This window comes from Sus scrofa, chromosome 10 (assembly GCF_054392235.1).
Source record: "Sus scrofa isolate SSC_HxYL_T2T_F1_AM1 chromosome 10, Sscrofa_HxYL_maternal_Yorkshire_Landrace_v2.0, whole genome shotgun sequence".
Classification (NCBI taxonomy): Eukaryota; Metazoa; Chordata; class Mammalia; order Artiodactyla; family Suidae; genus Sus; species Sus scrofa.
Window position 1 is genome coordinate 19,925,303 of NC_139392.1, and position 13,130 is coordinate 19,938,432.

General features: G+C 40.3%; 1 protein-coding gene across 10 annotated transcripts in view; it reads left to right on the top strand.

Annotated features, from left to right (window-relative positions):
* Nucleotides 1–2,069: 2,069 nt before the first annotated feature.
* CATSPERE (catsper channel auxiliary subunit epsilon) overlaps nt 2,070–13,130 on the top strand; it is an 85,987-nt gene continuing 74,926 nt past the window's right edge. For 8 of the 10 annotated variants that reach the window (XR_014817489.1, XR_014817490.1, XM_084979313.1 and 5 more), the window contains exons 1-2: nt 2,070–2,184; nt 5,023–5,071. Coding sequence is in view for 4 of the 10 variants with exons in the window: in XM_003130564.5 (XP_003130612.1) it covers nt 2,120–2,184; nt 5,023–5,071 (114 nt within the window). In the remaining 6 variants the exon portion in view is untranslated. Of the gene's footprint in view, nt 2,185–5,022; nt 5,072–12,412; nt 12,599–13,130 lie in introns of all 10 variants that reach the window. The other 2 variants (XM_084979308.1, XM_084979309.1) reach the window with 1 other exon arrangement.

The following is a 13,130-nucleotide window of genomic DNA, read 5'->3' on the forward strand; positions in this document are numbered from 1 at the left end:
TTCCAAGGGCTCCTCTTACTCTATTTGACCCTCCATCTGTCCATTGAGATGCTATGGATCCCTGCTCTCTGAAACCTCTATAATGGTTTGATTTGTTGTTGGCATCCTTACATTTTAATGTTAGAAGGTAATGATTATTGTAATCGCAAAGCCTCCATTAAACAGACTATTCGCAAAAGGTGATTTTTCTGTTTATCTCTATATTTTTGAATTTTATTCTGAATAAAGAATAATGGCTTTCTTTGTTTTGTTTTTGTTTGTTTGTTTACTGCTTTTTAGGGCCGGCACCCAAGTCATATGGTGGTTCCCAGGCTATGGGTGGAATTGGAGCTACAGCTGCCGGCCTATACCACAGCCACAGCAACTCGGGATCTGAGCCGAGTCTGCAACCTACACCACAGCTCACAGCAACGCCAGATCCTTGACCGACTGAGCGAGGCCGGGGATCAAACCCTCAACCTCATGGTTCCTAGTCGGATTCATTTCCACTGCACGGCGATGGGAACTCCATTTAATATAGTTGGTTTACAGTGTTGTGTCAATTTCTGCTATATAGCATAATGACCCAGTCATACATATATATACATCTTTTTCTCATACTATCTTCCATCATGTTCTACTCCAAGAGAAAACTAAATTTATAATTATCTCTATTTTAACCTATATTGAAAATCTTTCTAAAATAGTTTGATACACTTTTGGAGTTCCCATCATGGCGCAGTGGTTAATGAAGCCGACTAGGAACCATGAAGCTGCGGGTTCGGTCCCTGCCCTTGCTCAGTGGGTTAACGATCCGGCGTTGCTGTGGCTGTGGTGTAGGCTGGTGCCTACAGCTCTGATTTGACCCCTAGCCTGGAAACCTCCATGTGCTGCAGGAGCATCCCAAGAAATGGCAAAAAGACAAAATAAATAAAACAAATATTTTGATACACTTTTCAAGTCAGCAGTGACCAAATTGCAAGTCTCTGCTACTCCCAAATAAACCCATTTTGCTGGTAACATAATGCTGTTTTACTTTTTTTTTTTTTTTTTTTTTTTGTCTTTCCACTCTTTCCCACTTTCTTATAGTCCTTAGAGTGCATTCCACTACTTTTATTCAATGATTCATTGTCAGTAAATACTGAGAACCTACTACAAGATAAGATTACACCAGGCACTGTTAATATCAAGAGGGATGAAGATATAACTGTAGGAGTTCCCCCATCGTGGCTTAGTGGTTACCAAATCCGACTAGGAACCATGAGGTGGCAGCTTCGATCCCTGACCTTGTTCAGTGGGTTAAGGATCTGGCGTTTCCCTGAGCTGTGGTGTAGGTTGTAGACGGGACTCAGATTCCGCGTTGCTGTGGCTGTGGTGTGGGCTGGTGACTAGAGCTCCAATTAGACCCCTAGCCTGGGAACCTCAACATGCCCCAGGAGCAGCCCTAGAAAAAGCAAAAAGACGACCAAAAAAAAAAAAAAAAAAAAAGATACAACTGTAGTCAAGGATTCAGATTATTTGGTCTACCAACTAGTAAACAGATAAATTATAATACTATGTGTTTATCTTGCTTGGCTTTACTAGAAGATTACAAATCCCTCTGCAAACCAGAATGCTGTCCTATTTCTTTATACTCAAGGGCACGCACGAGGTAGTGTTTGCCATAAAGCAGGTGCTCAATGAGCACAGGTTACTATTTGTTTCATTTATGGAGCACCTGCTCCCTGGAAAGTACTGCCGGCTAAGAGCTATTGTAGTGGTTATATACTGTCCCGACAAAGATTTAGGCTAAAATATACTCTAACTTACAAGTTTCACCTTTATTCAATCAATCGGGATTTTCCTAAGTGGTTCTACTACCTTATTCCCCTCAAAACCCTAGCTCAGGAATTCCTAGGTAGCTCAGTGGGTTAAGGATCCCGCGTTTCCACTGCTGTGGCTCAGGTCCCATCCCTGGCCTGGGAACTCCCACGTACCTCGACGTTTGCTGTTCCTAGAATCTGATTTACACTTTCGCCTCCAGGAGGGGAGCCCAGGTCCCCGCGCGCGCGCCCGCTTGCACGCATGCGCACACACCCTCGCCTGGAGGTGAGCGGCCCACGGAGCGCGCGAGGACCGGCGGGCGCGACACGCCGGCGCCATGTCAGCCCGAGGAGTGGCGGTGCTGCTTTCTTGGCTGAGCTGCTGCGGCTCGGCCTTGTGGAGGTAGAGAGACGCCGGGCGCGGGCTGGGGTCGCCCCCGGGGCCGGGCAGGCAGGGGCCCATCCCGGTGCCTCAGCCCTTGAGGACCACAGACTCGCGCCCCAAGTCCCCCATCTCCAGCCCCAGCTCCCCGCCGCCCCTTCCGAGGGGGTTTTCAATAACCAAGGGCGGGAAAGGATGGTGCTGCTGGGACTCGACTGTCTCCTCCGGTCCCCGCAGTAGGGATGCAGCACCTTCACACCACAGTCCTCGGGACGGCGGACCCTCCTGCTCCCGCAATCCCGAAGGTCCTTTCCTCTCCCTGCACCCCTTTTGCTAAAGAGGAGAGAAGCACGTGAGAACCGAAAAGTCGCCCCCAGAAATGGGGGACGGGGACGCTTCACTAGGGTAACTGGGCGTCTAGTAGGTAGTGGCGGTTGAAGGACTTGTGAAAAGGTGCTTTATAAAACATACACTGTACCATCGGCAGGGTAGGTAATTTGTGCTGCCCGCAATACACGGTTGTCGCACGTGAATGATTTAGCACAGGCTTCTGTCACGTGTCCAAGAGTATGACCTGTCTAGGACCAATTCCTGGATGGGCATAGAAGGATGAGTGAAAATGGCTGGCCCAAAGGAATCATTTTTTAGGGTCCACAGAGAGAGGAAAAGTGAAGTCAGGGAGGGACTTATCTCTCAGGAGATGAAGGAAGGGGTAAGTCGAGAAGTCTCTTTGATTTGAAGAACTGGTAGAGTGGGAATACACTAGAGAGAACAAGAAAGATACATTGTCACAGTCCCAGAGTGAGATGATAGAGTCCTTTTCATTAAAAAAACAGACCTAGCACATGGGCCCTCTGTACCCCCATCCATACCTGTAAACATCCCAGATCCATTCCCAGCAACACATTATATATTGGATACAATTAAGGAAGCAAGGATGAGAAGGTGTTATAGTTGTCTGTGATGAAGTTAATAAGTTAGACATGATTCCTTTAGCTACTGTTCCTTCCATACCCTGTCCACAGCCTTAATAGGAGCTGGAAGCTGATGAAGGAGAAAGTGAGGGAAAAGGGCTTGTCAGAGAAGGTCGTTTTAGCATTTATCTACCAGGTTTCATTCACGAATTAGATTACACACTTTAATTTGGTAAGTTAAAATACTTAATCTTCCAATTGTATTCTTCTCTTCGCTGGGGTTTTTGTCTTTCTTCCTATAACGAAAGAGGTCTTATAGTCATGAGTGTGATGTGGTTCATATTTTCTTGAAAAAAGACCTTTGATGAAAATATATTTCATTTTAATTTATAGGGAGAAATGAAAATCCATGAACATATTTTTGCTTTTTTTTTTTTTTTTTTTTTTTTTTTTTTTTTGTCTTTTTGCCTTTTCTAGGGCCGCTTCCCTCGGCATATGGAGGTTCCCAAGCTAGGGGTTGAATGGGAGCTGTAGCCACCAGCCTACACCAGAGCCATATCAATGCGGGACCCAAGCCGCGTCTTCGACCTACACTACAGCTCATGGCAATGCCGGATCCTTAACCCACTGAGCAAGGGCAGGGACCGAACCCGCAACCTCATGGTTCCTAGTCAGATTCGTTAACCACTGCGCCACAGTGGGAACTCCCATGAACATATTTTTATCTGCAGATAGATAAGATGTTTCATTAAAAATACTAAAATATATTTCAGTATGTGACTGACATCTGTTAATGAGAATTGAGAATTCTGGTTTATAATTATGAGAAAGGAGTTATGTAGTGATACCCCAGCAATTACACATACAGAAATCGCCTCTGATTTAAGATTTTAGTGATGGAGCAATCTAATGACAATTAAGTGTGTAATGTCAGCAGGAACTAGATTATTGAAGCAAAGAGAAGGGGAAGGAATTTTAAGATGATGCTTTATGATGATCACTGGCCACATCTGGCCATTGAGCCCTTGAAATGTGACTAGTCCAAATTGAGATGTTTTGTGAATGTGGTATGTACACCAGATTTCAAAGATGTAGTACAAAAGAAAAGATTACTTTTATATATATATATATAATATTTATTATTAAAATCAATTTCTCTTTTTATTCTTTGTTGTTGTTGTTTTGTTTTAGGGCCGCATCTGCAGCACATGGAGTTTCTCAGGTTAGCGATCAAATCGGAGCTACAGCTGCCGGCCTACACCACAGCTACAGCAACCCAGAATTCTAGCTACAACTGTGACCTACACCACAGCTCATGGCCACACTGGATCCCCAACCCACTGAGCGAGGCCAGGGATCAAACCTGCATCCTCATGGATACTAAGCGGATTTAATTCTGCTGCACCACAACAGCAACTCCTCTTCTTGCTTTTTTAATGTGGTACTAGAAAATCTTTAAGTACATAGGTGGCTCACATATTTTTATTGGACAGTAGAAAGATCATATAGGCAGAAATTAAAGTACCCTGAATACTGGCAAGAAATGATCATGAACAAGGACTCATAGAAATTTGCTCTTCACTTCAGTATTTCAAATAAATACTGTTTTTTTATTTCAATCTTCATTTTATTGTAACTCCATTTATAAATGAAATGGAGCCAATATTCATCAACAGTTTTTATTCTAAAACAAAAGCAAGATCTGAAATTATTTACTTCTCAGTGTAATGATTTCAGATACTGAGCAAACTTGAACACACCTTGAGTTGTGGGCAAATGTCACGGATATTCCCAGTTTTAAGGCTTGACTACACTTTCTAAGCAGGTATTTGGGCAGTAATGTAAAGCTCATGGCAGCCTCGGTGTGCTCTGGCCATGTACAGAATTCCTTGTATTTGGAGGAGAAATAAGTCTTAGTATTCATGTTTGACCTTTTCCTCCGCAGGTATTCCAGTAACAGCCCAAACTACCGCATTTTTAGTACCAGAAGTACTGTAAGTATTTCACTATTATAGTTTTCACTATAGTTAAGTATTAGTTTTTTTTTTTTTAACCTCACAGCAGAGGGCAGAGTTAATCCTACTCAGTCGTACAGTACAGTGTCATTCTTTTATTTTTATTTTATTTTTTTCATCCCATTTACCTTTCTAATATAAATTCCCTCTCTAATAAGTGTCTTTAAATATATAAATATGTACATAGCAAAAACTGGTCATGTCGTTTTGCATGTTTTTGTGATTTAACCTTCACAAAATGGTGTTATGATACAGATAGGATGACCATACAATATACTGAGAATGAAAGATAGTGGTATTAATAGTTGTTCTGGGACAACAGGTATAAACTGGAACTGTCTAGACAAACCAGGATGCATGGTTACCCAGGATATAGATTTCATTCTCTATGTTACTTCTTTTGTTTTTTTTGTTTTGTTTTGTTTTGTCTTTTTAGGGTCATACCCACAGCATATGGAGGTTCCTAGGCTAGGGATCTAATCGGAGCTGTAACTGTCGGCATACACCACAGGCACAGCAACGTCAGATCCTTAACCCACTGAGCAAGGCCAGGGACCAAAGCCGCAACCTCACGGTCCCTAGTCGGATTCGTTTCTGCTGTGCCACGATGGGAACTCCTCTCTATATATTACTTCTTTTATTCAACACTATGTGTAGTTCATTTTCTCTTAATGCACCCTGATTCCTGGTGTATGTGTCTATGATGAATCTATTCTCCTCCTTAATGATGGATCTATGATGGACCCATGATGCCTCCATGGCTTCCTACCACCACCGACAACATTGTGATGGATGCCCTGCTACATGTCCTTTTCAGGATCTGTGCAATAATTTTTCAGCTATGGTTGCCAGGACGTAGAGAAACAGACACCTAATTCAGCTAAATTCTGCAAAATTGTTTCCAGAATGGCAATCACAGTTTCTCTTCTTCCCTGGTGCATATTCACCTAAATTGAGTATTATTGAATTTCCCATTTTTTACCCATCTCATTTCTACATAGGAATAGTTTATTGCTACTGTTATTTTCAGCTGTCTGATGACTAGTGATTTGGAGCATCTTTTCCCATATTTTATGCAGGTTCTCCTCCTGTGAATTGCCTGCTCATGCCTTTTGCCCATTTTCTATTAATTTTCTGTCCTTGTTGATTTACTGTTTTTTATCTACATTCCAATCTATGTATTAGTCAGATGTTGGTTTTAAATGTTTTAGTTAGGAGTTCCCTGGTGGCTCAGTGGGTTAAGAATCTGGCATTATCACTGCTGTGGCTCAGGTGGCAGCTGTGGCATGGGTTTGACCCCTAGCCTGGAAACGTCCACATGGACGTTCTAGGCATGGACAAAAAAAATAAATAAATATTTTAGTTATCATTTCCTATCCTCTCACCTACATATCTAACCACTGACTTTGTCCATGGATATGCGATCGTTTTTACAAAGCTGACTTTTGTGAGCCATTCCCTCCCTTATTTGATCTTACAATTTATACTTTTACTGAGTTAAATTTGAGAAAAATGTTTGCTGGAGTTCCCATTATGGCTCAGTGGAAACGAATCTGACTAGTATCCATGAGGACACAAGTTCAATCCCTGGCCTTGCTTGGTGGGTTAAGGATCCTGATGTTGCCACGAGCTATGGTGCAGGTTGCAGATGCGGCTCAGATCTGGCATTGCTATGGCTGCACTATAGGCCAGTGGCTATAGCTCTGATTCGACCCCTAGCCTAGGAACTTCCACATGCTGCAAGTACAGCCATTTAAAAAAAAAAAAAAAAAAGGAAAAAAAGAAAAATATTTGCCTGAGTTGCAAAGATTTTTATCCTACATTTTCTTTTATACACTTTATATTTTTACCTTTCAAATTAAGATCGTAAATCCTATCTGGACTCCACATTGTATGTGATATAAGGTAGGCATTTATATTAGTTTCTCCATAGAATGAACCAGCGTGCATTAAACAATTTATTGTTTCCCTATTATTTTTTCTGGTATCATCTTTGTTCTGTATATGGATGTGTTGCTTTCCGAACTTTATTCTTTCCTATTGGTAGACTTGACTGATTCTCTCTGCAACATCTTTCATTTTCAGTGCTGTATCGTCTTCTCTTGAATTAACGTACAATAAAATATACATCATTCTATTCTAGATAAACAATTAGGTAATTTCCATGGGTTTTTTTGTTTTGTTTTGGTTTGGTTTGGGGTTTTTTTGGTCTTTTTAGGGCTACACCCATGGCATATGGAAGTTTCCAGGCTAGGGTCAAATCAGAACTCTAGCTCCTGGCCTGCCGCACAGCCAAAGCAATGCCCGATCCAACCCACATCTGCAACCTACACCACAGCTCACAGCAACATCAGATCTTTAACGCACTGAGCAAGGCCAGGAATCGAATCTGCATCCTCATGGATTCTAGTCAGAGTCGTTACCACGGAGCCACAATGGGAACTGCAGTTTGTTTCCATTTTAGCCTACAGTGATTAGGGCTGCTATCAATGTTCTTATGCCTATCTTCTGGTTAACATATGTATGCATTTCTGCTGAGTCTATACCTAGGAGTGGAGCTGAAAATTCATAGTGTTTGTGCATTGTTCAATTTTAGTAGATGGTGCCAAAAGATTTTACAAGGCAATTGTATCAGTTTACATTCATATTCTATTTATGCATGTTATTGTATTTACATTATTCAAAGCCAGGCAAAAGGAATCTCTGTAAACTACATTTCCTTTTAAAATGTACATTTGTCTTCAAATATATTGCCATCCATTTCTTTATAATTTTACATACCACTTAAAATTTCTATTTGTAATTATTTTATGTCTCTACTATGATTTGTTTCAGTACCTCACCTTTTTTTCTTGAACAGTTTTGTTTTATGATTGACCATTTTATTAGTCTTTTTTAAAAATCACCTTTTTCATCTCTACCATTCCTTTATCATTTTTATGTAGGTGACAGAAGTGTTTCATCTTCATCTTTAATTGATAGTTGGCCACTAAAACAATGAGGTTATGTCATTGCAGAAATGCATGTTAGGAGCCAGAGTCTGATTATAAGAAAAGAAGGTAGACAAAAGAGAGGTAGACAAAGTAGAGGATAAAGCCAGTGCTTTTGTGTCTGCTTGAAAGTGATATTCAAAGAAAGAAAGAGGAGTTTCCGTCGTAGCACAGTGGTTAATGAATCTGACTAAGGAACCATGAGGTTGCGGGTTCAATCCCTGGCCTTGCTCAGTGGGTTAAGGATCTAGAGTTGCCGTGACCTGTGGTGTAGGTCGAAGACGCAGCTCGGATCCTGCATTGCTGTGGCTCTGGCACAGGCTGGCAGCTACAGCTCTGATTAGACCCCTAGCCTGGGAACCTCCATATGCTGAGGGAGGCTGCCCTAGAAAAGGCAAAAAGACAAAATAAAAATAAAAATAAAAATGAAAGAAAGAAAGAAAATATTGAGTGTACGTAAGACATTTCAAGGATTAAATATTCTGTGAATCTTCTTGATGGAAAGCACTTAAAAATCCCTTCCCACCTCTTGGCTTTTCCTGGAGCTTCAGCATGAGGTTCAGGCCTCAGGGCTGGCACATATGGAGGTGCTTTCCAGAGAACATAAGTTGTTGAACACCGTCTTTGCACTCTCCCTCTGCTTCATTACAGGTCATTGGTATTTCTGAAATAGATTGTACACTTGTCTGGAGTCCTGATTTTTATAACTGCTGCCCAAGGAGCACCTCTGGAGACCAGTGGGGCTTATGCTTGCTGTCACACAGGCAGTGTATATTTGTACAGTTTAAAAGCTGCTATTAGGGGAGTTCCTGCCGTGGCGCAATGGAAACAAATCCGACTGGTATCCATAGGAATACGAGTTCAATCCCTGGCTGCTCTGAGTGGGTCAGCAATCTGGCATTGCTGTGAGCAGTGGTATATGTTGCAGACACAGCTTGGATTTGGTGTGGCTGTGGCTGTGGCATAGGCCTGCTGCTGTAGCTCTGATTCGACTCCTAGCCTGGGAACTTCCACATGCTGCACATGCAACCCTAAAAAAAAAAAAAAAAAAAAAAAAAAAAAAAAAAAAAAAAAAGAAAAGGATACATGTAAGGATAACTTGATCCCCTTGCTTTACAATGGGAAAAGAAAAAAAAAAAAGGAGAAGAATAGAAAAGAAAAAAAAAAAAAAAGCTGCTACCATCAGTTCCCATGTGGCTCAGCATAGTATCCATGAGGATATGGGCTCATTCCCTGGCCTTGCTCACTAGTTTAAGGATCTGGCATTGCCCCAAGGTGCAGTGTAGGTTGCAGATGCACCTTGGGTCTGGCATTGCTGTGGCTGTGGCTGTGGTATAGGCCAGCAGCTGTTGCTCTAATTTGACCCCTAGCCCAGTAACTTCCATATGCCATGGGTGCAGCCCTAAAAAAAAGAAGCTTCTCCCTGAGGGTCTAGATGCTAATCATTATGAATCTAGATGTTGACAGATTCTCTCCTTTGGGACACTGACAGTTCTTGGCACATATTCAGATACTGGGAGCTGTTAAAAATAAATTAGGCTGCTTGGACAATTACAAAGGATTGAGAGATAACCAAGAGCTAGGGCAGAGTTGAATAATAAGGCTCATCTCCTATACAAGGCCACTCCTTCAAGACTGGGAGGAGGTGCTGTTTTCATCTAATGCATAGAAGCAAACACAGAGAGTAAAGGAAAATGAGGTAACGGAGGAATATGTTCCACACAAAGGAATAAGATAAAATCTCGGGGGCGGGGGAGAGAAACTGGATGAAATGGAGATAGGTAATTTACCTGATACAAATTTAAAGTAATGGTCATAAAAATGCACTGCACTTGAGAGAAGAATGGAGGAACGCAATGAGAACCTCAGCAAAGAAACAGAAAATACGGGAAGTACAAATAGAAGTCATAGAGCTGAAGAATGCAGTAGCTGAACTGAAACATTCAATAGAGGAGTTAAATAGCAGGTTACATGAAGTGGAAGAAGTGATGAAAGAACTTGAAGATAGAGCAGTGTAACTCAGCTAATCAGAAGAGAAAAATGAAAAAAGAATTTAAAAAATTTAGATAGCTTAGGGGACAGATGGGACAACATCAAGTGGGCTAACATTTAGGTTGTATTGGTCTCAGTAGGAGAAGAGAGAGAGGGGCAGAAAGCTTTTTGAAGAAATAATGCCTGAAAACTACCCACAAAAGATAAAGAATCGAAGACATCCAGATCCAGGAATCCCAGAGTGTTCTAAATGAGGTGAATCCAAGGAGACCCACACCAAGACACACTACATTTAAGATGTCAAAAGTTAAAGACAAAAAGAAAAATCTTAGAATCCTTAAGAGAAAAGAAACTTATGTGAAATGAAATAATTGTGACTATCAGCAGAAACTTTGCAAGCTAGAATGGAGTGACACCATATATTTAACATGGCAAAAGAAAAAAATCTTCCAAGCAATATTATTCTACCTGGTTATTATTCAAAATTGAAGGAAGGATAGTTTTCCAGATAAACATAAGCTAAAAGAGTTAATCACTGCTAAGCCCACCTTGCAATAAATATTAAAGGGGCTTCTTAAAGCTAAAAAGAAGGGGTGCTAATTAGTATCAAGGAAATATTTGAAAGAATAAATCTCACTGAAAAGGTAAATATATAGTAAAGGTAGTGGGTTAATCATTTATAAAGTGGGTATGAAGACTAAAAGACAAAAATAGTTAAAATAACTGGAACGTCAATAAGATAAAAATATGTAAAATGTGACATCAAAAAAGTGGTTGGGGAGTTCCTGTTGTGGCACAATGGTTAAAGAATCCAACCAGGAACCATGAGGTTGCGGGTTCGATCCCTGGCCTTGCTCGGTGGGTTAAGGATCCGGCATTGCTGTGAGCTGTGGTATAGATTGTAGACGCGGCTTGGATCCTGCATTGCTGTGGCTGTGGCGTAGGCCAGCGGCTACAGCTCTGATTAGACCCCTAGCCTGGGAAACTCCACATGCCGTGGGACGCGGCCCTAGAAGGCCAAAAAAAAAAAAAAAAAAAAAACCAAAACAAAAAAATGGGTGGGGAAATAAGAATATAGAGCTTTAGACTATGGTAAAACTTAAGTTGTTATCAACTTAAAATTTACTGCTATATAAGTTTTTACATATAAGTCTTATAGTAACCACAAAACAAATCATAGTAGATACACAAAAGATAAAGAATCAAAGCAAACCACTGAAAAATGCACTAAGCCACAAGAAAGAGAGCAGAGAATAAGAAAGGAACATAGAGAAACTACAAAACAGCCAGAAAACAATGAACAAAATGGCAATAAATACATACCTATCCATACTTACTTCAAATGTAGATGGACTACATGCTGCAATAAAAAGGCCTAGAGTAGCCAAATGGATAAAAATAAGACCCATCTATAACGCTGCCTAAAAGAGACTCATCAGAAGTAAGAAGACACACAGACTGAAAAATGACAGGATGGAAAGAGAGATTCTGTGCAAATGAAAATAAAAAGTAAGTAGGGTTAGGAGTTCCCTGATGGCCTAGTGTTTAAGGATCTGGTATTGTCACTGCTCTGGCTCCAGTTCAATCCCTTGCCCAGGAACTTTTGAATGCCATTGGCATGGCCAAAACAATAAGCGGGGTTAGTCATACAGCAGATAAAATAGTTTTTAAGATTATGACTCTTATTAGAAGAGCAAAAGACAATGACAAAGGGGTCATTTGAGCAAAACTATACAACATTTGTAAATATTTATAGATCTATCGTAGGACTATCTGAATAATATAAAACCAAAATTAAAAGATCCAAATGGAGAAATAGAAATATAATACTAATAGGGGATTTTAATACCTTACCTCCTTCAATGGGTAGATCATTCAAACAGAGAATTGGTAAGGAAACATCAGTTTTACTTGGCACATTAGATAGATGGCCTTGTAAGTTTATTTTCATTAAATAGATATGAAGAGAAAGACAAGATCGCTTTGAAAATAGGAGAGAAGTGAAATACTGCTATATTTTTGCTTTTATTATTAGCATAAAATGGAAGTTTTTAGGCCTGAAGAGTAGTAAGGGGGATTTTTATAAACCTCCCGTGCATCTATCCATATGTATTTCTCCTTTCCCATTCTTTTTAAATGCTAGATCACCCAAGACAGAACTGCATTGTTCTTGGCACATTAGATCAGATGGCAGAACATCACATCCACAAGAAACAATACACATTCTTCTCAAGTGCAAACAGAACATTCTTCCAGATAGGTTGTATCTTAGACCACAAAATAAGTTTTAAAATTTAAAAAGATTGATATTCTATCAAGTATCTTTTCTGACTTGCAGTGGTATAAAACTAGATATCAATGACAAGAAGAAAACTGGAAAATTCACAAATATAAAGGGATTAAACAACATGCTACTAAACAACCAATGAGTCAAAGAAAAGAACTCTAAACATACCTGACACAAATAAAAATGGAAATACAATGTAGCAATACTTATGGAATGCAGCAAAAGCTGTTCTCAGAGGTACGTTCATAATTTAAATGCCTGTATTAAAAAAAAAACCCAAAATGAAAATCTCAAATAACCTAACATTACCCTTGATGGAACTCAAAAAGAAGAATAAATGAAGCCCAAAGATAGTAGAAGAAAGGAAATAACAAAGATCATAGCAGAAGTAAATGAAATAAAGACTAAAATAACAATAGAAAAAATCAATGATGGAGTTCCCATTGTGGGTCAGTAGTAACAAACCCAACTAGTATCCATGAGATTGTGGGTTCAATCTCTGGCCTTTCTTAGTGGGTTAAGGATCCGGCATTGCCGTGAGCTGTGGTGTAGTTCGCAGAAGCAGCTCAGATCCCACGTTGCTGTGGTTGTGGTGTAGGCCAGCAAGCAGCTGCATCTCTGATTCCACCCCTGCCTGGGAACTTCCATATGCCACAGGTGTAGCCTTGAAAAGAAGAAGGAAAAAAAAAAAAAAAAGAATAATGACACTAAGAGCTGGTTCTTTCAAAAGATTAACAAAATTAACAAACTTTCAGCTAGACTCACAAGA